The sequence below is a fragment of the Podarcis filfolensis genome (assembly GCF_964270895.1).
Source record: "Podarcis filfolensis genome assembly, chromosome: 16".
Taxonomy (NCBI): domain Eukaryota; kingdom Metazoa; phylum Chordata; class Lepidosauria; order Squamata; family Lacertidae; genus Podarcis; species Podarcis filfolensis.
The window spans coordinates 7729775-7755216 of record NC_139620.1 but is presented as its reverse complement, the minus strand read 5'-3'; the positions used below and the strand labels follow the sequence as shown (position 1 = coordinate 7755216).

Sequence of the window (25442 nt, the reverse complement as noted above, 5' to 3'; positions counted from 1 at the left end):
CAAAAAGTGATAATATGGATACAAAAGTTGGTGAGCTTTTTAAGAAAAATCGGCAAAAATGGCACTGCCGACGTGAGTTGCCACATGTCTAGGTTTTCCCGAATATTTCGCCGGTTTTCACCCAGACACTGCTTCCGAGTGCAGTATTCCGGGCATGTCTGGGAAACCCTATGGCATATGGCAACCCTACGAAGTGGGGGGAAACTGTGAAACCAGCCAATGCCTCTATGGATCTCCGTCCTTATTTCAGACACGGCAATATATCAGTACAGTCATACCTCAGGATAAATACGCTTCAGGATAAGTATTTTTGGGTTGCGCTCCACGGCGACCCAGAAGTAACGGAGCGTGTTACTTCCGGGTTTCGCCGCTCACGCATGCGCAGATGGTCAAAATGACCGCATGCGCAGAAGCGGCGAAACGCAACCCGCGCAGACATGCAGTTGCATCTTACGGATCCCGTTCGCATCCCGAGGTACCACTGTATATCGGGATGTTTACCTGGTGATCTATCACGATGTTGAAAAACAGGTATCACTCAGCCCCTGGTGTGCTGCAGTAGCCACAGCCACAGCCAAGCCTTCCACTGTTCCCTTTCTCTCCTGCCCAGGCCTCTCAGCTGCGGCCGGCATTGGTGTCGACGACCTCCGCCGCCTGTGCATCCTCCGCCTGAGCTTCGTCAAGGGCTGGGGGCCGGACTACCCCCGCCAGAGCATCAAGCACACCCCCTGCTGGATCGAAGTCCACTTGCACCGAGCCCTGCAGCTCCTGGATGAGGTCCTCCACACCATGCCCTTGGCTGACCCGGGCTCCATCAACTAGATGAAATTGCGAGGCAAGGAAGACGGAGAGGTTCTCGCTGATCCCGCAGCCTCTGGGTTTTGCAGAGGGGCGGGGATTGCTGCCGGCGCTGCGAAGGAGACTCTGGCCCCCACGCTCATGAAAGCGGTGGGGGCAAGTTCCCTGGGGCCCCCGAAAGGACGGAGACGGCGGAATTTGCCCTTGAACATGCCCTGCCGCCTTTCGAAGGGGTGCCGAGACTTTTTCTGTTCCCAGACCAGCGGCGGAATGAATGGCTTCAAAGGGGTCACCTTTCTGGCCATCTCAAAAGACTGGTCCTTTTCTCACCAGCTTTTCTCTTCTGAACACCAACGACCCGGTTGCGGCTCGGCTGAGCAGCTGAGAATCGCCGGAGAATCTCCACCCCCCACATCTGAAAATCTGGCTCTTAGAGACGTTCTTCTAGGAGCCGGTCCTACCGCTAGGTGGAGGGAGGCAGGTGCCTCTCAGGTGCGAAATGCTGGGAGGCAGGGAACGGCAGCGAGGATGTGTGAGGGCAGAGCTGGACTTGCAGCCTGGGCTCCTTCGCAGCCCCTTAGCTAGCCGCCCCCCCCCCCAAGCTGGTTTGGTGCCCTAGGAGAGGATGGTGTCCCACTGCCGGCACTGAAGAGACATTCAACCACCGGTGATGTTTCCCAGCACGCGAAATGGAGGGAGCCATATTGTCCTTTGCCCTGATGTGCAAGGACATATTTGGCCAGCTCTGATTTTTATGCTTTAAATCCCCCAACGGAGGCTGCAATATGACTTTAATCGGTTAAAGTAATCGAGTTGAACGATGCCGCTGACAACTCGGAAAGGACCAAAATGAAGCACTTGCAAATTTGGGTCTGGGGAACCTCTGACCATCTAGCTGAGGCTGAATGGCAACTCCTACCTGCCCCAGCAAGCATGGCCCAGTGGCCAGGGATGATGGGAGTTGTAGTTCAACAATGCCTGGAAGGTCAAAGATTTTCCTCCACACACACCTGTTATAAAGGGTTGCAATCAACGAACTCCAACTCAGAGTAGGTCCGTTGAAATCTGTGGGCTTTCATTTGTCATTCCTGTTGATTTCAAGTGGTCTTACTCTTCCGTGGGACTTGTATCCCCCCACATCTGCAGGTGGTGAGCACAGTCACATCGTAACGAAACCTCTAAAACGTTGTCAGCCAAGATGCGGTCGTGCATCATCTGGAAACCAAGCCAAAATGTTTGCTTCTTGACTCAGAAGTAGTGTTTCCCTACCCTGTGCGGATTCCGTCTAGTGAATGTCGCAGGATCTATTAATCTAGATTTCTTGAATCTACTGGGTTGTAGTTCAAAACACCAAATAATTGTGCTGGGGGGCGGGGACCAAAAGCCTAACTGATCAAACAACCCATTTCAAATCTGTGGGGTTTGCCACCCAAACTGGACCTATTATCTCTGTGGGAGGCAGCTGTCAGCCTTGGCCCCCAAATTCTGCCCCACGACATATCCGTTGGCTAGCTGGTTGGTCCCTTCCTGTGCCATTGCAGACTTAACTGGAGCTATGTGCGTGGGGCCAATTCTGCAGGAACTCAGGAAAATAGGTTGAACGTGGTATCAGGCATAGCATTTCTGGATAAATTCATCTTTTGTGGCCAAGTTTCTAGTCCTTTGTGACTGTGAGGGTAAGCAGCAGTGGGTGGGGAACGGTGTTTTAAGTTGCATGACCTTATATGAAGATTGCAGGCTCTTGACTGGCTTGGGAGCAGAATCACAGAGCTGGAAGGGACCCTGAGGATCATCTAGTCTAACCCCCCTGCAATCCAGGACTATGCAACTGTCCCATATGGGGATCGAACCTGCAACCTTGGCATTATCAGCACCACGCTTTAACCAACTGAACTATCCAGACTGACTTATGGAATTGCTTCTATGCTCATGACAGACTGCCAGCCAACCACCAATCTCTGGTGGCGACAGGCACCAGCTCAACTGGTGCAGCCCCTTTTTCTTAGCAGGGAGATGAGGTTATGGGGGCAAAGCCTCGTATAGATTTCTGGCTGTCAGGAAAGCCAGGAGGGGTTGATGTAGCGGGATCGCTTTCCTCTTTTTTTTTTTTAACAGATGTCTAGTTTGCCAAAATTCGGCAGCAGCAGCTTTGCTCCTTAGGCAAGGTGTGTGTGTGTGTAAAAGCTGTACCTGTTGCACTTCTGCCTGCCACTCTGACCAAAAAAGGCATGAGCCCTGAAAATGGAGGGAAAGTAGCCATCTTCATTCTGCTCCTCTGCTCCATAGACCTGTGTGACGGCTGCCTAGGTCTTTCCAGCAGATGTCACTCATGTTGTGACATCTCCCTTTCCATCTGGGACCACTTACAGTAGAGCAGAGCCACTTGGTAGCTGGATCCTGGACTGCATAAATCCAGGAGCAGCTAGCATAGCCCCCACCAGATGTGGCAAGATTATAATCCCATGCTGGGGAAGGCTGATGGGATATGTAGTCCAACAATATTGCAGGGCGCCATGTTGGCTACCCCCAGCACAAGTAACAGCATATGTTGTTGCTCCCTCCTCAGGGGGAAGTCTGATACCTTGCCAACGCCCCTGCAAAAGACTGTACCAAACAAGCCCCATCAGCCATTTTGTTGTGAGGACAGAGGGGAACGGTGCCACGCTGAACTGGATTTGCCAAGGGAGATCCACTGGGAAGATCGGGTGTGACCACCCCATCTCTTGACTCAACAAGGTTGCCAACTTCCTGACTGGCCTTCGTAGCTGCGTCTTTTAACCATGGCTTGATTTAAAACGAACAAACCACATAAAACACTGCAGCTGATGTTTTTCTTAATTTCTGTGCCGTGAGGACGTTTCACCGACGTTTCTGTAGACGAGGGGGCTTTAAAGGTACAGGAATGGGACCCCCCCAAAATGGCTTTTATACATTCCTGGTAAGAGGGCAACCTTATCCGGTCCTTGTGTCTTGCACGGGGCACGGCACTCAGCCAGGAACAGATTAAGACAGCTTTTGCCAAAGCGGTGGGAGCCCTCTCAAGACGTTTTGTTGACAGGCCCGGCCAGTGCTTTTGGAGAGGGCATCAGGTCAGCAAAGGCTGGCTTAGGGTCTCCAGTCCTTGCCCCAATCCTGTGGTTCAGGCCTGTTATTTCGCACTGACATTCCTCTGTAATGCACTTGTTTGATTCCTCTTGTTTTGCCTCTGACAGTTCTGTCGTTTTTTGTAACCATTATTTAAAGGAGATTTTGCTTTTCACGTGGCTTGTGTTTTGCTTCTCATGGGGGAAAAAGCAGCTGGGCTTTACCTTTGGATTTCTGCCGCTGCTCAAAACAAGATCGGCCCTTCAAGATGGCGGGGAGCCTCTGGGGTAAGGGGGTGTGTGTGCCAGGTAAAACAGCTGGCTTGCCTAGTAGTGCAAGCAAGTTCTCTCACGACAGGAGCGAAGGGCCTTTTTTTCAGGCCAGGGGCCAGATTCCCCTCTGGGTGATCTTATGGGAGCCATATGCTAATGGTGGGCGGGGCAACAAAAGTGGGCGGGGCAACAAATGTAGATTTATTTCTTTTTTTTACCTCTGTGCACTAGGCTAGCTTCTTCACCCTCTCACACTCCTTCCTTATTGTCCATGTAGGGAAGACGGAGGCAGCAATATCAGAGTTCAGGGACACAGCCCAAAACACGGGAATGTGTGAAGCAGGGCCACTCGAGGGTGCAGTGGGGAGATTGTCACTGGGGCCAGACAGAGAGGCTTGGGGGCCACATTTGAGCCTTGGGAGGTCAGGTTCCTTATTTTATGGGAATACCTGTGGCAATTCCGTGAATGTGTGTGTGTGTGAGAGAGAGAGGGGACTCAGCTATACAGCTGCAAATAAAACATTTGAAATGTGTTTTAAGCACAATATACAATGTGACACTAGATGGCAATGGTGAGCCTTATGGAAAATTCAATGTATTTTTAAAAACACTCCAGATTCCACCAGAGGGCAGGAAGCGGTAGTAGGTGCAGAATCCTATATCCCGAGAATCTCACGGTTTTGTTTCAAATGCAAGTTTCTAGTCCTTAAGAGACGAGTTTAAAATGCGTGTACAGGCCAGAGAAATCGGAAAAGGTGGAGAAACGGCCAGCCTAAGGGACCTCACAGCTTTTTCTCGCAATGCAGGATTGTGAAAGAAGGAGAGGCTGTAGAACACAAGCCTTGTGGGCAGAGGATTGAATCTCTGGCAAGCAGTTCTACTGGTTATTGGCAGATATATATACCGTATTTTTCGCTCTATAGGACGCACTTTTTCCCCTTCAAAAATGAAGGGGAAATGTGTGTGCGTCCTATGGAGCGAAGACGCCATAGCCCCGCGACCCTCTCCCGGCTGGAGAGGTGACGCGCGGCTATGGCAGGAGCCTCTCCGCTGCGCCTTTCCGCTGCTCCCTGACCTGCTCTTTGGGGCTGGTGGTGGGCTTCCCCCCGCCAGCCCCAAAGAGCAGGTCGAAAGGAACCTTCCAAGGTAGCCGCCTGAACGCACCTTAAACGGCACCTTGTTTTAGAGCGGGAAAACAAGAGGGGGGAAATTCTCCCACTCTCTGTGCAGCGCCTCCTGCCGCTTCGCTGAAGGGGCACTGGGCAGAGAGCGGAAGAATTTTTTTCCCTTGTTCTCCCCCCTCTAAAACAAGGTGCGTCCTATTGTCCGGTGCGTCCTATGGTGCGAAAAATACTGGGCAAGCAGGTCTGGTTAAACTGACTGGGCATCAGGTGATAGGAAAGGCCCTCCGGAAGAGCCTGTATTGAGGCTAACAGGCAAACAATCTGGCATTAGGCAGTTTCCCTCCATCCTCCCATCGGGTTAATCTGCATGATATATACAGGTTGCAGGATTCTTAATGCAGAATCTGAGTCTCTGTGGAACAGAGGGATTGCTTTTAATGTGTGTCCCCCACCTCCCACTTTAAAGGGGTTGTTTCTTATTAATCATTTGGAACAGAATGGTTTTTTCCCCCCTTCTAACGTAGCTCTCCGTACCTGTATTGCTGCAGTTATTTCTCGCCTTTGCTCCGTGGAGCTCAAGGGGGCATGTCATCCTCACAACAGCCACGTATTAATATGTAAGGGGGGGGGGAGCCAAACAGCCACAGCCCACGGATTGCAGCAGGGCTTAAGCTACGCAAAAAAAGTTGCAGCAACAGATTTAAACTGCAATATTATATTATATATATACATGTGTGTGTGTGTGTTTGTATATATATATATATATATATATATATATGTAATTATATATATATATACACACACATATATATATATATACATACACACACACACACACACACACACACATATATATATATATATATACACACACACACACACACATATATATATATATATATATATATATATATATATATATATATACACACTGAGAATCCCACAGCGTTCATAAAAGGCGACTTATTTCCAGTCTGAGTAAAGAATGATACATGCAGCAAGTTGAGTCACCCGCCAAAAAAAAGTGCAACCCTCTCTCTATGTTCTACTTTAAAAAACAACAGCACAAAAAGCTTCACAAATAATACCTTTCCCAGCTGCCTGCAGAGGACTTCATTTCCCACAATCCCACTGGCAGCGTTCCCGTCCTTCCCTCGGAACTCCTCGCGAGACTTCAGCTATCCCGCCTTCTCCTTCCCCCGCCCTGTTCCTCGGCCCTCCCGTGATCCTTTGCGGTGTTGCTCTCGCTTCCCTTGACCAAAGTTGTCCCGGCAGGCCTTGCGGCGGCCAGTCAGGTCAAGCGCGATGGCGGCGGCGGCGGCAACGACAACAACCACCACAACGACGGCGGCGGCGGCGGCGGCGGTTCCTTCGGGTCCGGCGAGCCCGGCTGGCCCCGCGGCCAGAGACCTCTTCGCGGAGGGGCTGCTGGAGTTCCTGCGGCCGGCCGTGCGGCAGCTGGACACGCACGTCCACGCCGTCAGGCAAGTTGCTGCGCGGCAGGCAGAAGTTCTCCAGGTGCAGCCGCTTCGCGCCAGCCCCGCCCCTGCGGAGAGCGGGGAACGCAGCCTTCCCAAAGCGGCTGCCTGGCCCAGAGCCGGCACTTGATAGATGGGCGCCTTGGCAGGCAGAAGTCAGCCAGGTGCAGCTCCTCTACCCTGCCCGGCCCCTGTTGGTAGATCAGTAGGGATGCAGTTTTCTAAAGTGTACAGTGGTACCTCCGGTTACATACGCTTCAGGTTACATACGCTTCAGGTTACAGACTCCGCTAACCCAGAAATAGTGCTTCAGGTTAAGAACTTTGCTTCAGGATGAGAACAGAAATGGTGCGCTGGCAGCGTGGCAGCAGCAGGAGGCCCCATTAGCTAAAGTGGTGCTTCAGGTTAAGAACAGTTTCAGCTTAAGAACGGACCTCCGGAATGAATTAAGTTCTTAACCTGAGGTACCACTGTATTTCCATCCGTAAGTTTCGCAGCAGCAGAGAACAAGCCCTGCTGCCATCTTCCGAGGGAGGAAGCCTTTCCCATATCTGAAGACAGGAATTCACAGGATTATACCGTGCAGTCCTGGTTTTACATATAAGCTAAACAAGCTATAGCTTAGGGCCCCACACTCTTGGGGGGGGCAAAAAATTTAAAGGGGAAAAATGTTTGCATTATTAAGTTTGTTAAGAATAAAAAATCATTTTAAGTTAGAGTTTAATAATTATTTCACTATTAATATACTTCTTAATTGTATTTCATGATTAATATACTTAATTGTATTTCAGTTCAACAATTACTTTGATAAAATACATATTTTGTTATGAGCAAAAGGCTTTAGATACCTGTTAGGTCCATAAATTACCTTATAGCATATATTCAACACAAAAAAGAGCGACAATTTGTTGTTGACGAAGGACAGCTGGACATATAAAGGGCCCCATTACCTTCAGTAGCTTAGCCTCATCAAACCTAAATCCGGCCCTGATTATACAGAGTCCATCTAGCTCAGTATTGTCCACACTGACCAGGAGTGGCTTTCCAGGGCTTCAGACCAGGGAGCCTCTCCCAGGCCTACCTGGAAAATGCAGTTGAACCTGGGAATTTTTGCTTGCAAGGCAGACACTTTTATCAATGAGCTGTGGCTTTTCTCCGAACTCCTTTGATTCGTATTATTTGTGGCCCACGATTTCCAGTAGCAGGGATTCCCGGTGAGAGGGAACAAACCTCCCTCTGGTATTTTAGTTCATTATTACTCTTCTAGCCCACTTTTCCTTTGAGGTGGTTCATGTGGTTTTCCATTTTATCCTCACAACAACCCTGTGAGGTGGGTTAGGCTGGGAGAGATGGTGACCGGTCTGAGGTCACCCGAATCAGCTTCCTGCCTGCATGGGGTTTTTGGAGCCCGGTCCTCTGGCATGAATGTTATTTTTTGTGATCTAGTAAATTTCCATGACATTCCCCCCACCCCACGCCCAGGCTGTTATATTCCTTTCTTGTTTTCCCTTGCAGGGAGAGTCAAGTGGAATTGCGGGAACACATCGACAGCCTGGCCACAGGTAAAAATATCTGCACAGCGGGAAGAATGTTTGATGAGAACATAACTGGGAGGGCAGAAGGAACTGGTTGTTTCTGGGATTTGTTAAATACTTTACCCCTTTTTATCCCAACCAGGAAGTAACAGCAACTTCTATATTGGTTTGTAAAATATTTCATTCCTTCCTGTATAAGCTCATTGGAATCACCTGCTAAGAAATGAAGCAATGACTGCCCCATATTCACAGAGCAGTGAAGAGTCTGCAGTGTCTTGTTAGAAGAAGCCTCTCTGAGCAGCAGTTTCTGCCCCATAGGGCCAATATTGTTAAAATTGTTATTTATATATTTAGTCTAGCTGAAGCTGTTATAAAAGTTAAAATACATTACACAGTTAAAATAATTATTAAAATCAGACATTTGGACAGACAAGAGTTTGTTCCCCTGAAGAATTTAGCTTTTCATCCCCATAAACTTTTCTCTTTAAAATTGCTCTCTAAAGACAAAACAGACCACTTTTTCAGAGGTGTAGGAGGAGCTGTCCTATAATAAAAAGTTAATTAAATACCCAATTGATCTAACTGGGAGATTTAAATCTTTGAACAAAGCTGCTCTTAAGTCCTAGTAGACTGGGCAAACCAGTAAGTAATGGGGTAAGTCTTCAGGCACATGGGCAAACTCTCTTCATAGGGAGATCTGGCAATAGCATCTTTCACCTATGGCAGCGTACATAGACTGGAGCTGCAGAGCTGTAAAGGCTTTTCTCTGTTTGACATTTGTGGTGCTGGTTACGTAGTGAGGGCGAGGGGTCTGAATGGGTAGTTTGGCATACCAGGCAGAAGTGTGATCAGCACAGAAACAATGCTTTAAAATAGGAGATTTCATGTGGTGAGATGCCATCTCAAAGTATAACAAAGTCCAAAGAAAGATCATACTTATCAATAACATGTAGCATTCCCTGATTCCAAGATGGAGTCACCCCTTTAAGACTCAGCATCTCCTTGAAAGCAGAAAGTGCTAAAATGGGCCCTATCCCCTTTTAAAATTTTAGCCAATGCCTACCTAGCAGTTTGAAAGCACGTCAAAGTGCAAGTAGATAAATAGGTACCTCTCTGGTGGGAAGGTAAACGGCGTTTCCGTGCGCTGCTCTGGTTCGCCAGAAGCGGCTTAGTCATGCTGGCCACATGACCCGGAAGCTATCTGCGGACAAATGCCAGCTCCCTCAGCCAATAAAGCGAGATGAGCGCCACAACCCGAGAGTCGGTCACGACTGGACCTAATGGTCAGGGGTCCCTTTACCTTAACCGGCAAGGATATGCACTCTGGCCTTCAGCAGAGGGCCAATAATACATTATAGTGCTCCTGTAAACAATCTGAGATATTTCCCCACCATACACCTCCAGGGAATAGTGTTAAATCTGTGTGGCATCTTTTATTTTAGGGGAAGGAAAAATGAGGCCCTCCAAATGTCTCTGGACTACAACTCCCATCTACCCCTGTTGGGCCCTGCTGGCTGTGATTGATAGTTGCTGGAGGGCATGTTAGTAGCAAATTGGCACTATTTCATATTGAACTCAGCGCCTTTTGATGCCCAAGATGTGTGTTTTCAGGGCCCACCTTATTCCTATAGCTGTAATTTGTTTTACATTCTGAATTTCAAACTGTCGGAACCCACCCTGGCACCTGCTGGTGAAAGGTGGGTAAAATCCTAGATCTTGCCTTGTAGGTCATTTGCTGATGTCTTCTCCGCCATGGGTGATGTGGAAATTCATGGTTCAAATCCCGGACTCGTGCCTAAAAACCTTTCCCCCTTCTCTCTCCCCCAACTAGAGCTGTGTCGCATCAACGAAGACCAGAAGGTAGCCCTCGACCTGGACCCTTACGTCAAGAAGCTGCTCAATGCCCGGCGCAGAGTTGTCCTTGTTAATAACATCTTGCAAAATGCTCAGGTGTGTGTTGTGTGTGTGTGAGAGAGAGAGGGATGGACTTTTTATACCAACCTTCCTCTTATGTAACATGTTACAGCTCTTTTAAGTTGCTGGAGCTGGCAGCCAGAGTAGGCCCTCACTGCTCTGTGGTAGAAAATCTGCCTTGCACACCTTGTATTTGATCCACAGCATCTTCAGGTAGGTGGAAGGGAAAAAAGGGGGGTGGGCTCTTAGCCTGAAACTCCAGAGGGCTGCTGTTAGGGAGAGTAGACAGTATTGAGCCAGATGGACTAGTCATTGGACCTGGTTTAAGGCAGGTTCCTACGTGGAAACTCAGGACTGTAATTTATTTATTAAATTTATATACCACCCTTAGTATCTGAGGGTCACAGGGTGATTTGCAATATAAAAATATTTAACTGTGACAATCGGGACCTAGAGGTGGGCATTTAGAAGCGCATTACACTGATTCTGTTCTAGTTTTGGTTGTTCAGTTGCTTCCATGCTCAACATCTTCTATAGTCCTCTTCAGCCCCAGTAATTATAGAAACACGCTGAGGTGTCAGTATGTGCTGTCTTGAAGGTCTCCTTTGTTAACCCACTGCCTTCCAGTTATTATGGATGGCACTTAACACTATGGATTGATTTAACTGCTATGATACTCTTTTCCCCTCGCCTTTGGACTATAGGACCAGCAGGCCGGCTATTTAGAATGCTGACCCTTCATTTTTTCACAAAGATCTTGTTGGAAGGTGCAAGTCCTGGCTGACAACCTATCGTACAAAGGGCTGGCAGCACAACAATGTAGCTCTGCCCAGTTGGTGAGGGTCTCCTGCACCTCTAGAACTTGTAAATGGAGCTGTCTTCACTGCTTATGAAATTCTTGCTGAAACCATTTCCTCTCCTTTACAGGAGCGCTTGAGAAGGCTCAGCCATGGTATAGCGAAGGAGACTGCCCGCAGAAAAGCCATACTTGAAGCTGGTGGTAGCTACCCCCAAGGCTCGCCCAGCAAATGAGAGGACCTTTCCTAAGGGAAAAGTGGTGCGATTTCCAGAGCTGCCATTTCCTTACGGATGCTGCCAGCTTCTAAGCACAACACGGAGAAAGATAAAGAGTTGGGCTGTTGGGCACTGCATGGTGCTAGGAAAAGCTCCTGCCCTGCGGACAGGAATTCCTGCATATGGAAGACTCCTCATCTCATAAAGAAAGAAAGGTTTTGGGCACAATTTCCTATCATGCTTCCCCCTGCCGAGGTACTCTTTCAGGTGGAGTTGGTGCAATTGGGCCTGCTTATGGCTGCAGAGTGACACAGAATGTGGCCGAGAATGCTGCCTCTTGCTTGTGCAATAAAAGTTCACTGCTAGTTAACATGGGACAAGGCCTCCTGTGCTCAGTCTGTTGCACTTTGGGGGTTTCTGAAAGCTGTTGTAGGGAATGCGGGGTTAAGCCGCTAGTCACGGAAACTTTTCATGCAAAGGAAAAGCAAATGGGAACAAAGATGATCCAAGCTAAGGGACATATTTGGGAATAGCAACACGCTGGAGGTCCGACTTTTAAATAGATTTTCTGCTTTTCTTGAGCATCCCCTGGCCTGAAGTTCCAAGCCTGGAGCTCAGTGCCCAATGAGCTTGGTTTCAGCTCTGTTTACTATTTCTTCTGCTAAAAAAAAGTCTCCTAGTTCTCACTCTTGATCTAAATAAAGGAGGTCCTGCTGAGAGATAGCTAAGAATTTGCAAGAGTTGCTAACCTTTTCATAAAAAAGTTGCCATTTTAGGAGCTTGACCACTTTCTGGAGGTCACTTTTGTAACAGATCCTGGTTCTTATCAGTTGATGTAACCAATTGGTAGATCCAGCACTCAAACAGCTGAACCAACTAACAGCTTTTAAAAGGAAAACACAATTTTAATAGCAAGAATTTTAAAAAACAAGACAATTAGAATAACACACAGAAAAGGGAGTCAGGTTTGGCCTTCTTCAGCTGTTCATCCACCAGTAGTAGAGGCAAGGGGAGAGGTCACTGAAAGACAGAAGCAAAACAGCTCTTGAACACCAGCTCAGGCCATTTCTCCTGTTCTTTGCTTCTAAACCAGCATTCTAAGCAAAACAGGTATTCCATACCATAATTATCCAGGGGTCACTAATCGCTTATCCACCCCACCCCGCACCAGTCAAATAAAACAAGCAGGCACACCAACTTTCAAGGGGTCCTGGGTAAAAAGTATGACCCAGGAAATTTAACCTCGGCATTGGAAAGCATATGCAGCTCCAAGAGGGTGTGGGACAGAGTGCCATCTGTAGCTCTCATTACCAGGGTAAACATATCCAGAATAGACAACAGCCTCAGTGGAAGGGAAGCCAGGAAGAGGAATAAAGGTGGCTGGAGTGGAGGAGGGAGCTCTTGACATAACCAGCTATCAATCAGGTGTGCTGGGAGAGCTGTGTTACTGTCGGGGGTGAGAGAAACCAGAGAGGGCTGCCCCCCTGAATCCGCCACATCACACCTGGCAGGTCACTCTTGGGTTTCCATGCTCTCTTCCTCTTCTCCGGTAGCAGTCTCTTCCTGGTTCTCTTCCTCCTCTTCCCCTTCCTTCTTCTCAGGTGGTTTCTCGTAGGCTTTCTCCGACGGGGTCACAATCACACCTTCCCAGGTAGACATCTCGGTAGCCAGGTCTGCGAAACAAGGAACGTTCCAGGGTGGTGGTGAGTCAGGTAGTTAAGCCTGTACAACCAAAACTGCACTAGAGCAGGAACCTTCAGCCCTCCAGATGTTGCTAAACTACAACTCCCAGCTGTTGACCAGGAATGAGGGGGGTTGTAGTTCACCCGCAAGGCCATGGGTTCCAAATACCTGGGCTAAGTGCACCAAGGAACGAGCAGCCGAGGGCCAGCATGCAATCCTATGCTCGTCTTATTCTGAATTTAAGTCACACCAAGTTCAATGGGGCTTTTACACTTAGGATAAATGTGATTAGGATTGCTGTTTGATGCTGCTGACAAGCCATCTGTCGGCCATAGCACATCTCCCCTAAGATAACTCTCCTGTTGGATTTTCGCTGCCTATTTCTAAACATCTTTCACCTCAACTACAGCCAAAGGCTGCAATGTAGTAGAACAAAGTGTGGCCTTATTTCTATATGTAGACCATCCGATTCCTCTACAACAAGATTTGGAGCCAATAATATTTTAACACCTGAGGCTGCTGCTGCTCACTTGCCTAGAGGTAAAGACTAGTTACTTCCTTAGTTACAATAACTGAGTGATAATGTGTGCCAGTGCCCCCATTCATTGTTTTTATTTATTTAGAATATCTGCACCCTGACTTTTGGCCAAAAAGGTTCCCAGACTGGCTTATGTACAATCAGTTAAAACAAGACAGACCCTGCCTGTATGCTTGCAATTTAAAGGAACGACGCACACAAAGGGAAGGGGGGCCCAAAAAACTTGGGCACTGCTTCTTAAACAGTTGTTTTTATAATGGCTGGGGGCCCAGTTCAGGGGTAGGAGGCACCTGATGGAACAGAGGAGTGAGTGAGCCCTTCTTCCTATCTCCCATGGAGGCAGTCTGATGAAACACCTGCTCCCAGGTGACAGCTGAAGGAGAGGAGGCCTGATGGAGCAGACCTGTCCCAGCAAAACTGTTTGAGAGAGCCCCACTTTCCATCTGTCTTTCCAAGATAGGAACCCGCCTTGTACCCGGTGAGACTCTTGGGTCCATCTAGTTCTATACCGTCTACTCTGACTGACATTCTCCAAGGTTTCCGTCTGGAGTGTGTCCCAGCCCAACAAGGAGATCCCGGACATATGCTCCAGCCACTGAGCCACAGCTCCTTCCAAGAGCTCCTACTTACAGTTGGCATCTCCTTCTTGCCCCAGGATCTTCCGGTATCCGCCATGAGAGAGAATGCGGACCAGGGTTTGGGCTGTGTAGCAGACCATGTCCTAGATGGAAATAGAGAGACCAGTCACACATCGTCCCCTCCCTGCACTTTCAGGACCTCTCTGGGCTGCAAATCCACCTGCACATCGTATTTCTCTTTGAGCAACAGCAAGGGCACACACGCCTGCCTCTTCAAACAGTGCAGGACACACAGTAGTTGAACTTCATGCTTCTGCAATCTGCAAAGCATCTCAAAGGAGGTGTGAAACCTATGGGTCCAACTCTGACAATCCTATGCAAGCATTTTAGCCATGAGGATTAGATTTTTTTGTAGGAAGCCAAAATCTGCAGAGAAGCTGGAGGCGTGGTGCTTATCTTGCCCCCAAAGAATACAGTGGTACCTCGGGTTAAGTACTTAATTCGTTCCGGAGATCCGTTCTTAACCTGAAACTGTTCTTAACCTGAAACACCACTTTAGCTAATGGGGCCTCCTGCTGCCGCCGCGCCACCAGAGCACCATTTCTGTTCTCGTCCTGAAGCAAAGTTCTTAACCCGAGGTACTATTTCTGGGTTAGCGGAGTCTGTAACCTGAAGCGTATGTAACCCAAGGTACCACTGTATTTGAATAGTTAACACATCTTTCACAGAGTTTACTTTGAAACAGCCCTGGCAGGCAGGCCAATGTTATTAAGAGTAGAGGTTTGGCTAAAGCCATGTATACTAAGTCTGTGGCAGAGGCAAGGGTTTTCAGCTTATGTTTATAGCCACTATACCAGCGATGGTCCTCCATGTGGTGTTGAGCTCCCATAAGCCCCAGAAGGGCCAGTGGCTAGGGATAATGTGAGCTGGGAGTCCAGCAGCATTTGGAGGGCCACAGGATCCCCACCCCCTTTCCCAGACACATATCCCAACCAATCAAGGATCACATATCAATGTGCATGCAGATGTAACTGGTGCATGTGTGTGTGGATCACGTGGCCCTGCAGTTGTTGATGGGCTCCCAACTCCCATCAGCCCCAGCCAGCATGGCCAACGGTCAGGGACGATGTTGAGTTGTGGTTCCAACGACAGTTGGAGAGCCACAGGTCCTCAACCCCTCTTGTACATTCTTGTACAGATGTCCCCCTCAACCTAAATCCTTGCATTATACGGTATCTCAATTGAAGGAGGGGGATGGGTTACCTGCTGCTCCAGGGTCATAACTGTGTGGACTCTGAAGTTCCCGCTCTCACAGGGGTCAGTGATGCCGACAGAACCAGGAAGGAAGAGCCCAGCGGCCAAGATCTGAAGGCAGCGCCTGCGAAGAAGCAGCAAGATTAGAATAATAATACCCTCACCATGTAGCATTTGGAAGACACAAATTCTCTTCTTCCCCCCTGAATTTTAAAAGTGTTTTGACTATACCTGTAGGCAACATTGAGAGCCAAGGGCTGCCGTGTGGGGTTGTTCATCACAGCATAGTGTCCCTAGAACCAAAGAGAAGAGCAAATAGTAGAGCTTTGTTTTTCTCCATCCTGCTTCCCCAGTTACTGGCAATACATTTCTGTCTGTGTTGACTTGGGAAAGGATTCCAACTAAATTCAGCTGGGCTTACTAAGAAGACAGTTCAACGTTTTATTTCATTAAGCACTGGCAGCCTCATACCTGGAGCTGCTCAGGAATTTTAGGAAACAAACAAAAGCCAGTCGAGTTTTGAAATCAGTGGTTTGGCAAGGTTCAGTCTACCAACTTGATTCAAAATGGCACCCAACTGGATCCAAAGGTAAGTGAAAAGCTGCTCATTGATGTCAGGAGACAACATGCAGCAAATTGGTTCCACTGCCTAAAGAGGTGCCCAAATGCACAGCACACAACTTTCCAATATATATAGTAAATATGTTGTCACCATTTCCTTCCCTGCAGAATATTTATATTCGCATGGGAAAAAAGTTAAGGAGCACCTCAATCTTATGCAATTACCTGCAAATGAAAAACAACCCTTCTAAGTATGCACTACATTATGGATTAAATTATTCAGGAGACTGTCTTTGACCCAATGGAGTCTCCACATTCATTTCCTGTTTCTCCATCGTCTCTGCCTTCCTTAACTGTTTTAAATTCATGATTTTTTTTTAAAAAAGGTCTGTCCTAGTTCTGATCTACAACTTCAAAGTGTTGTCACACGGGGAAAAGGGATGCAGATCGCTGCCAAGCTTCTCTCAACTGCAAAAACAGGATGCTTGAATGTTTTGATCAAGAAAGCATAACATGAAGCAGCCACCATTAGAGAATCAGCCCACACTGGAATCAGCCCACACCTGCCCTTGATCTCTCCACATACCAGCAGGTCAAGAATCCAGGGTGTGAGGGGTTCAAAGCCTGGGAACCGCATCCTGAGGTCTTTCAGCAGACGGATCAAGACTTTCACTCTGAAAGAAGGTAACAATGTCATCCCCAGAGTATCTATCAATCTATCAATCTATCAATCTATCAATCTATCTATCTATTGTGTTGTTGATAGTATCCTTGTTTTAAAATGATAGTTTTTTGTGTATCTGTTTTGAATTGGCTTGTGGGCTGTAGCCATGTTTTATTTATTTGAACCATGCTGGGTGTGTGTGTGTGTGTGTGTGTGTTTGGATCAAGCCGTTTATAAATTTTCTAAAACAAATGGTGGAGATGGTTTTCTCTAGAATACTGGACTCTGTACTACTAAAGAGGGCGTCCATTGGTGGATTAGCCACAAAAGCTACATGAAATCTCCCTATTTAGAGGCATTTACCTCTGAATGACACCTGCAAGGGGGCAAATTCTGTGTGTATGTGTTTGGCTTCTGTCTTCATATACTACTTGTGGGCTTCCCAGAGACATCTGGTGAGCCACTCTACAAAACAGGATGCTGGACTAAAGTGACATTTTGGTCTGATCCAGCAAGGCTACTCTGCTCTCATGCCAGCTTAAGTGATTCAAGTGCAAAGGCATGAATCTTGCGCAAGCAGCACTAGAAGTGAGCAAATCTACACAAAGAACACCTCATCCTTGTGGCTCAACTCTCCCCATGCCAAAGACCAGAGAATTAGGAGGAGGCTCATTGTGAATAGACATACGCCCCCAAGATATGGGAGTTCTGCCAGGGGTTAGGACCTGGACCAAGAGCACCAGAAGGAAGTAGCTGGAGCAAGTCCAAACTCAGAGATGCATCAAAGCCTTGATGTTTTCCAATGTAAGAGCTAAGGTTAATCATAGTCTGCCTTAGGTTTTACAGATTGTGTCTTTCCAAAAGGGCAGGAGAACCTGAAGGCGGCATTCCCTTCTGGTGGGCGGGGGGCAGAGGCAAAAGTGGGTGGAGGAACAAATGTAAATATAACCGTTATGCCATAGGTTAGTTTCTTGCACACACCTCTCTGTCCTACATGCAGACAGCAAGCGACATTATCAGAGCTCAAGGACACACTGCAGTTGGGTGTTGTTGTTTTTTAAAAAAACACCTTGGGGGCAAAAGCAAGTCTAGAAGGCTTGGAGGGGCACCCCTGCAGGAGGAGCAAAGGTGGCTCCCCAGGCACAAAGGGAGACTTACGTGGACTGAACTTACGTGGACTGAGACGCGTTTTCCTCAAACCAGCGAGCATGTCGGATAGCTGCCAGAGCACTCTGAAGCACTTTGATATCCACTGGTGAGTGGAGAGAAGACAACAGAAGTGGCGGCATTAGGAAAACTGTGTTCAGCAGGGAAACACTCCTGCCTTCTATGCTGGGCACACACACCTCAACCCAATAAAAACAGCACACAAGGCCCTCTGGGCAGGTTGCTCTTTTCTACTCTTCTACCAAAAGCACAACCTATTTAAGAAAGGTCAACTTCCATCCATCCTGCCCTTCCCCCTGCCCCTCTACTGCAAAGAAAACAAACTGCCTGGATTTCCTTACGGTGCAGCTCAGGATCCAGCTTGCGGAGGTTGGGGGGCACAGTGGTTATCAGAATCTTCACTGTTGCGTCTGCAGAACTGATTTCGAAGCCGGTCTCATTGGTGAGCATGGTCAGTACTAAGGGGAGAAAAAATCAGGGATGAAATGAGCCAAGAAGTGACTGAGGAGTAGCTACAGATCTCAATGCTTGGTGAGATTTCTCTCTGTACTGTGGAACAGATAGTACTCTGGACCCCAGTAGTGAATCTTGCCCAAATCAGTGGTCCTTCAGATGTTGCTGGACTCCAACTCCCAGCAGTTATAAGAGATGATGGGACTTGCAGTCAAGCAGTATCTGGAATGCCACAGTCTTCCCATCCCAAATCCAGCAACTTGCATTTGAGGCAAAAGACAGGTGTTTTCCTGAGTGTTTGTTTCCTGGCTGTGCCACTAGCATATATCTTTTCTCCTGGGGTTATTTTGCTTGGAATGCAGCACTGAGTGTGCTGATGCATAGAACAGGGCAATGGCAGACAAAACGTGCTGCTCACCTTCAGCAGGATCCTGCGTCCTCAGGCTTTCCACAACTTTGTTTCCCAAGGCGGCAACAGCTTCCACTGTGGATGGAAGCAGAAGTCAAAATTCATTGCAGAAGGCTCCATTAGAACACACTCCCCACCCCAGTCTGCCATTTCCCCTTCCCTTTGCGAATAGAAAAACTTACATGTAGGCAAGATTTTCAGGATCACAACTAGATCTGCCACATTGTGGCCAGTCATCATGGTTCCTTTCTTGTAGGATCCCACTTGGCGAACCTCTTCGATTTGCTGGTACAGCGAGAAAGAGAGAGAGAGATGTACACATAAATATGCTGTTCAGATCTTCCCAAGTTGGCCCACAAAGCCTCCAAGCCCACTGCCCTTCTCTCTTGAAAAGAACATAGAGCTAAAAAAGGAAGTTGGAAAAGTGACACTCTTTCCCACTTCCTCTTTCAGCTCTTATGTTTTTTACAGGCTCAGAAACTGTCACTTTTGGGGTGGCTGATCCGGGGAGTGGGGAGAGAGATGGGTGGAGAGGATGGTGCCCACAGCACTTGCTCAGAAATTCAAATGTAAACTTTAAAAAAGCTGTTGCCTGTGACACTCTGAAATCTAGGCTAGAGGGACTGATGCGATCCTGCCTGGAGGTTGGCTCAGCGGAGATTCTGTTTCAATCCCAGTTTGGCAATTGTGTCTACTGAGAGAAGTCTCACAGCAAACCACAACCCTTCAGATGAAAACACATACTCCCTTGCTAAACATGAGTATTCTCCTAATGTCTTCTCGGTGAAGACTGACTCACCACTTCAAATGTTCCTGGAGCCACAATCAAGTTGTCAATCACATTGTTGATCTTGGTCACCAGAGAGAGGATAGACGCCTAGTACAGAAGGGGGAAATAGAGTAGTATGTAGCTATTTGTTTATTACCTGATTTATATACCGTATTTTAATGTGCAAATGGCAGTTCAACGCAGCTGTGCAAAATTTAACATACTAATAAATAAAACATCCAATCAAAACCACAAATTACACAATAGCAGTTAACTGTATCCTTTGCCCTTCATATTACAATGTCTAAAGTAAAAAAGACAAGACTATGTTCATATATCAAGGAAGGACTGCAATGTATCCTAACTAGAAGATTTAGTAACTATTATTTCAGGAATAATTTAAGTCTTAAATTCAGGAACGTGGCTTATTTTTCGAGAACGGGTGGTGAAAGGCCTCTAAGAAATTGTAGGCAATGTGACGTTTAATGACGATTACTGCTTTCAATTTTTAGCTCAAAGAGCATTACTGCCTTTTAATTTATTATTGTTTTAATTTAACTCCTAGAGGAAACAGAGGTCTGACCACCCCTATGTAGGAAAAGCAACTGAATAATTTTATCCAGGGTTCCTATCCCACCTCCTTGACAGAAACCTCTTAATTCTACCGGGGAGAGTGCAGCAATCATGCAGAACACACCTGTTCAGCAGAAGTGGGAGCAAGGTCCTGGTTTCTCTTTAGCAAGGCTTCGCTGAAGGCAGTCTCATCTGGGGCTGGTTTCACACGGGGGAAAGCCATTTCGCACTGAAGGAAGGAGGACACCATTATGAAGACTTTCTCTCTCTCTCTCTCTCTCTCACACACACACACACAGACACACAGTGCACTATGTTCATCCTCAGTGGTCCCATTTAGGCAGTGTTCATATACGTGCTTTCACCACTCAGCACCACCAAACAGCAATCTGTGCACATGACACAGCCACCAACAACAGGCAGGTATTGAACAAACAGGACAGTTTTTGTTTTTTAAGGCAAGGTAGGGCCTCCAATTTGATCTCACCCATCTCTTCATGTGTACTTATGCGTGGGTCTAAAAGTCTGATTCTTACTCCAAGGCATTACAAAAATTGATGTCAACCCTGGGCACTACTTTTTTCCTAGCATATTTTGAGAATGCAGGCGCACCATTTTGTGGCTGTATCTGGAAAGCTTCCAAGTTCTCCAATCCCACAGCTTGCTGGGTTGATTTTTAATTTCCCAAGACAAACTTCTCAAACTTAGGACTGCCAGCCACATTCAAAAGCACCCGTCAGGCCTACTTACCACATAGAAGTCAAAAGGGATGTGAGGCACGAAGGGTCGGAACCTGAAACACAGTTAACATAGGAAGGTGAGCTTTGATTTTGCTCTTGCCAGAGTTTACAGTACATTCAAGGCCTATGTCACAGGTTTGATCATGTTCTTTAGCTTATCCTGACTTTACTTAAGGGATGTTATAAGGAAGAAGGATGTGAAGCTGACACCAAGAGCCTATGTGTGATTATTCAGCCCCAGTATATTCAATGAGTTACTCCCAAGTTGGCACACTTATGCTTGGGAGGAAGCCACAGCAGCAGAACCAATGAGGCTTCCTGCCTAGAAAACTTGGACATCTAAACCATAGTGTTCTGTCTACTGAGACACACTGTTTCAGTTGATCCATTCTGGCCTTGTATGGATGGAAATGTCTCCTGTCTGAATGCCTGTCTGCTTCCATTCATTGCAGGTAAAACTTTGCTGAACAGACCAGTGGGCTTCCTTCAGTATTCCCTGGAGAGAACCCTGCTTGAAACCCTGGACAGCCGCTGCCGTTAGTGGAGACAATACTGAGCAGGTAGATGGACCAATGGCCCTGCACAATATACAGCAGTTTCCTGTGTTTGTGCTGCTAGAAATGGACAGATGCCTAACTTTCGTGTGGGACTTACCCACTGCCAGGACCACCCCGAGAACCGAAGCGTCCGCCACGACCACGGCCTCTGTCACCCCTGAAAGAAATCATGGGGGAAGAAGAGGGGAAAAAGTCATAAGTACAAGCAAGAGCCACAATCTGCTATCAGTTGTTCCCAGAGGTTTGTTTCCTTACACCCTTCCCCCCATTTACATTAAGCATCGGGCAACTGGTGCCCATCATTCATGACTATTGTCCATGTTGGCTGGAGCTGATGAGAGTTGGAGTCTAGCAACATCTGCCGGGCCGCAGAGTCCTCACATGTGGAGTTGACAATACCAGGTTGGGCAGACCAAAGGTTATCCTAAGTTCACTTCTGCTATCCAGTGAATAAAATAAAATTTTTAAAAATCCTTCCAGTAGCACCTTAGAGACCAACTAAGTTAGTTACTGGTATAACTATCAATAACTAACTTAGTTGGTCTCTAAGGTGCTACTGGAAAGAATTTTTAAATTTAATTTTATTTATTTTGTTTTGTTTCGACTATGGCAGACCAACACGGCTACCTACCTGTAACTATCCAGTGAAGTCACACATGCCTTTCAAAGCTCAATAGCACCCAAGGCCCATGAAGCCCCAAGCCCAACCTGCTCTTGTTGTGAAGTCTATCTCCCCATTATCTGCTGACTGCAGAGGTAGACTGCATCTGCCCCTGGAAGCCTCACCTTCAACTATCTCACGCCTCTCTGTTATCTGATGCTGAGAGGGTAGATTACTTCAGTACCTGGGGGTCCACCCTTTGGCTGTTGTATCTCTCTCCCATAGGAGGGCAGTGGTGTCCACCAACTTGGATGGCTATCAAAGTGGATTTGGCAAATGCATGGGAGAAGCAAAGTACCCATGGCTACTAGCCATGATGCCTCTGAATGCCAGTGGCCAGAAAGGGAGAGGCAGCTATTTGTGTTTGTTGGAATCTTGCTTGTCTGCTTCCCTTTGGGGCAGCTGTGGGACCAGGATGCTGGACTAAGATGATCCAGCAGCTGGGCTCTTGTTCTGTTCCTGGAATGATAGTACAGTGGTACCTCGGGTTAAGTACTGAATTCGTTCTTAACCTGAAACCGTTCTTAACCTGAAGCATCACTTTAGCTAATGGGGCCTCCAGCTGCCGCCGGAGCACGATTTCTGTTCTCATACTGAAGCAAAATTCTTAAACCAAGGTAATATTTCTGGGTTAGCGGAGTCTGTAACCTGAAGCGTATGTAACCTGAGGCACCACTGTATTGTGGGAGTTGGAAGGGGGCACCAAGGGTCAGCTAGTCCGACCCCTGTTGGAATCTCGAGTCCTGCCCTCCAGAGCATAAGAAAACAATCTCGCCCCGTCTTCCACGCGTCCTTAGGAGGGGCAAGGGGAAATCCATCTTCAGCCGTCCTGTCCCTCCCCGTTATACGGCACTTGGCAGGGAGATAGGGCAGGCAGACGACAGCCGGAGGTGGAGCTTCCAAGTGCAGCAGCAGTCTATCTCTCTCGCGTGCGCGCTCCCATATTCAGGTAGAAAAGTAGACTCCTTCCGTCCCTGGAGGTTCGGGGGTTTCCCTGTCCTGCTTTTTGAGCACAGTTCGCCCCAAATAAGCGCCCTCCTCACAAAAAGTGAGCGCCCGCCTTGACCCCCAATCCTTCCATTCCCCTCTCCCTGCCCCCAATTCCCCTCCCCCGCCACGTGCCAGCCCCTCCTCCATTTCTCCCCCCCCCCTCCCTTTACTCGCCTCATGATTCCGACGAGCAATAACCGTCGCTGCTCCTCAGGCGTTTAAAAAAAAAAAAGAAACGGTGCAGCGAGTGTGGGGGGAGGGGGCCGAGGAAATATGAAAGAAAAGACGCCCGGCCTACACTTGCGCCCGCCGCTCTGCGCACCTCGCAACAAGCTGCACCGCTATTGGTCCCCTTAGGCAGTAGCAGCCGCCGTTATTGGCTGCCGCCGCGGTTCCCTTCCTTCAGCCAATCCCGTCCTCGTGCCCCACAGTGGCTTCCCGCCCGCGTCTTAGCTTCCGTCATCTCATTGGTTCCTTTGGACCGTCTGTCATTCGGAAGACTCGCGCACGCCCCGCGAGCGGCGAGCCAATGGCAAAGTTGGCAGCAGGAAGGGTGACCAATAGGGCAGGGCTTAGTGGGAGCGGGAGGGGAGGAGGGACCGCGCAAGGGGAGGTGGGGAAGGCGCATGTGCGGCTTCTGGGCAGCGGAGCTCTTTGGAGGCCGCTAGAGGGAGAGAAGGACGCCGAAAGCAGCGCGCGAAGAGGAAGACAATCGTGCTTAGTGCGCACGCGCAGAGCATTGTGCGGCACTTATAGAGCATCAGTGAAGCATTTTGCTCGCAAGCAGCAGAGTGGCGCAGCGGAAGCGTGCTGGGCCCATAACCCAGAGGTCGATGGATCGAAACCATCCTCTGCTAGCCCGGTATTTTTAAAATTAGTGCGAGTTGGATTATTTTAATTAAAAATTTTAATTTTTTTTTAAAAAAAATCTATTGAAGCCAACGCAGCACATTATTTTGCAGCACTGTGATTACTAAGACCCAGCATGAGTTTATAAAAAACAGACAAATATTCTTTCTTCTTTTGATAAGTAGCATATCTTGATTTCATTAAAGTCCTTCTCTCCTACAATTTTTACCCATATATCAGGAACATGGAAAGCTGCCTTATACTGACCATTGGCCAGTCTAGATCTCCTGGGGTCTTTCCCAGCCCTTCCTGGAGATGTCAGCAATTAAACCTGGTCCTCCATGCAAAGTAGATCTCTACCTGTTGAACTACAGTCTTTAGTATACAGTCATTGCAAGATTCCTGCCATGAACATGGGCTGGAACAAGTCCCGTCCCAACTCTACAATTTTACAACTCTCTTTTCTAATTATTATTAAATTTTCATAACCATAACCAATTAATTTCAAACTTCAAATTGGTTATGCATTCGTCTTATAATTTGACCTGTAACCTTCCCTTCCGTGCTGTGTTCATAGCCATCCCTTTTATCTACGGTGTAATATCACAATTTTCACCGATACATATTCCTCGATTACATCACACATTTCATCCAATATATTCCTCTATCATTTCCCCCCATTGCTCAGTTTTCAAATCCCTTTCAGTTGGTTGTTATATTCAATCAATCAACCTTTATCAATCAAAGGTTGTTATATTCTACAACTCTCGTTGTGTGTCCTTTTCGGCTTCAGCTGGTACATGCTGGAGCAGGCAAGGGAGAAAGGATTCTTCAGTCCTACAGGTGGCAGTGTTGTCCTTCAGATGGTGAAATTCACACTCGGTGCTCACCTGTTGAGCATAATGCTAGGCCCCTACTTTTGAGGCATGCAGAGAGCAAGGCACTCTGAATGGACTCCCTAAGACCTTTCGGACCCCTCTGCTCTTTATGGGTCAGTATTTTCATTATAAAATGGGTTTTTTTATTTAAAAAAAACTTTACAGAAAAGTATGAAGTAGCCCAGACATCAAGGTAGTGTTTATCAAGGTGTTGGTAATGCCTGATTATCGTCTTCCAAAGCAACTACTCTATTCCGAACTTAAAAATGGAAAGCGTAATGCTGGTGGTCAACAAAAGAGGTTTAAAGACTCTCTCAAGGCAAATCTAAAAAAAGTAGTATAAACACAGACAACTGGGAAACACTGGCCTGCGAGCGCTCCAATTGGAGAACAGCCTTTACCAAAGGTGTCGCGGGCTTTGAAGACACTCGAACTCAGGACGCAAGGGAGAAACGTTCTAAGAGGAAGGCACGCTGGGCAAATCCACACTGTGATCAACTCCTGTCCGGAAACCAATGTCCTCACTGTGGAAGGATGTGTGGATCCAGAATTGGCCTCCACCAGGCATAGGCAAACTCGGCCCTCCAGATGTTTTTGGACTACAGTTCCCATCACCCCGACCACTGGTCCTGTTAGCTAGGGATGATGGGAGTTGTAGTCCCAAAACATCTGGCGGGCCGAGTTTGCCTATGCCTGGCCTCCACAGTCCCTTATATTTGTTGTTGTTGTTTAGTCGTTTACTCGTGTCCGACTCTTCGTGACCCCCTGGACCAGAGCACGCCAGGCACTCCTGTCTTCCACTGCCTCCCGCAGTTTGGTCAAACTCATGCTGGTAGCTTTGAGAACACTGTCCCACCATCTTGTCCTCTGTCGTCCCCTTCTCCTTGTGCCCTCCATCT

At 47.7% G+C, this 25442-nt stretch overlaps 3 protein-coding genes across 7 annotated transcripts in view; 2 read left to right on the top strand and 1 right to left on the bottom strand.

Annotated features, from left to right (window-relative positions):
• The window catches only part of LOC310751705 (mothers against decapentaplegic homolog 4-like), a 42078-nt gene extending 38021 nt beyond the window's left edge, over nt 1-4057 (top strand). For all 5 annotated transcript variants that reach the window (XM_083591231.1, XM_083591228.1, XM_083591227.1 and 2 more), the window contains exon 12: nt 611-4057. In XM_083591231.1, coding sequence (XP_083447357.1) covers nt 611-822 — 212 coding nt within the window. In that variant the 3' untranslated portion in view covers nt 823-4057. The remainder of the gene's footprint in view (nt 1-610) is intronic.
• Nucleotides 4058-6492: 2435 nt separating this feature from the next.
• SNAPIN (SNAP associated protein) lies at nt 6493-11599 on the top strand. Its single transcript, XM_083591629.1, has 4 exons — nt 6493-6762; nt 8272-8318; nt 10123-10241; nt 11133-11599. The coding sequence occupies exons 1-4, from the start codon at nt 6584-6586 to the stop codon at nt 11235-11237; spliced, it is 450 nt and encodes a 149-aa protein (XP_083447755.1). The 5' UTR covers nt 6493-6583; the 3' UTR covers nt 11238-11599.
• Nucleotides 11600-12103: 504 nt separating this feature from the next.
• On the bottom strand, nt 12104-23157 carry ILF2 (interleukin enhancer binding factor 2). Its single transcript, XM_083591428.1, has 15 exons — nt 22991-23157; nt 21263-21322; nt 20619-20661; nt 19993-20097; nt 19326-19403; nt 18709-18811; nt 18536-18601; nt 18006-18122; nt 17671-17749; nt 16420-16507; nt 15504-15565; nt 15282-15396; nt 14071-14161; nt 12724-12892; nt 12104-12239 (listed from the first exon to the last, which is right to left on the bottom strand). Exons 1-14 carry the CDS (start codon nt 22993-22995, stop codon nt 12732-12734), a joined length of 1173 nt encoding a protein of 390 aa, XP_083447554.1. The 5' UTR covers nt 22996-23157; the 3' UTR covers nt 12104-12239; nt 12724-12731.
• Nucleotides 23158-25442: the final 2285 nt, after the last annotated feature.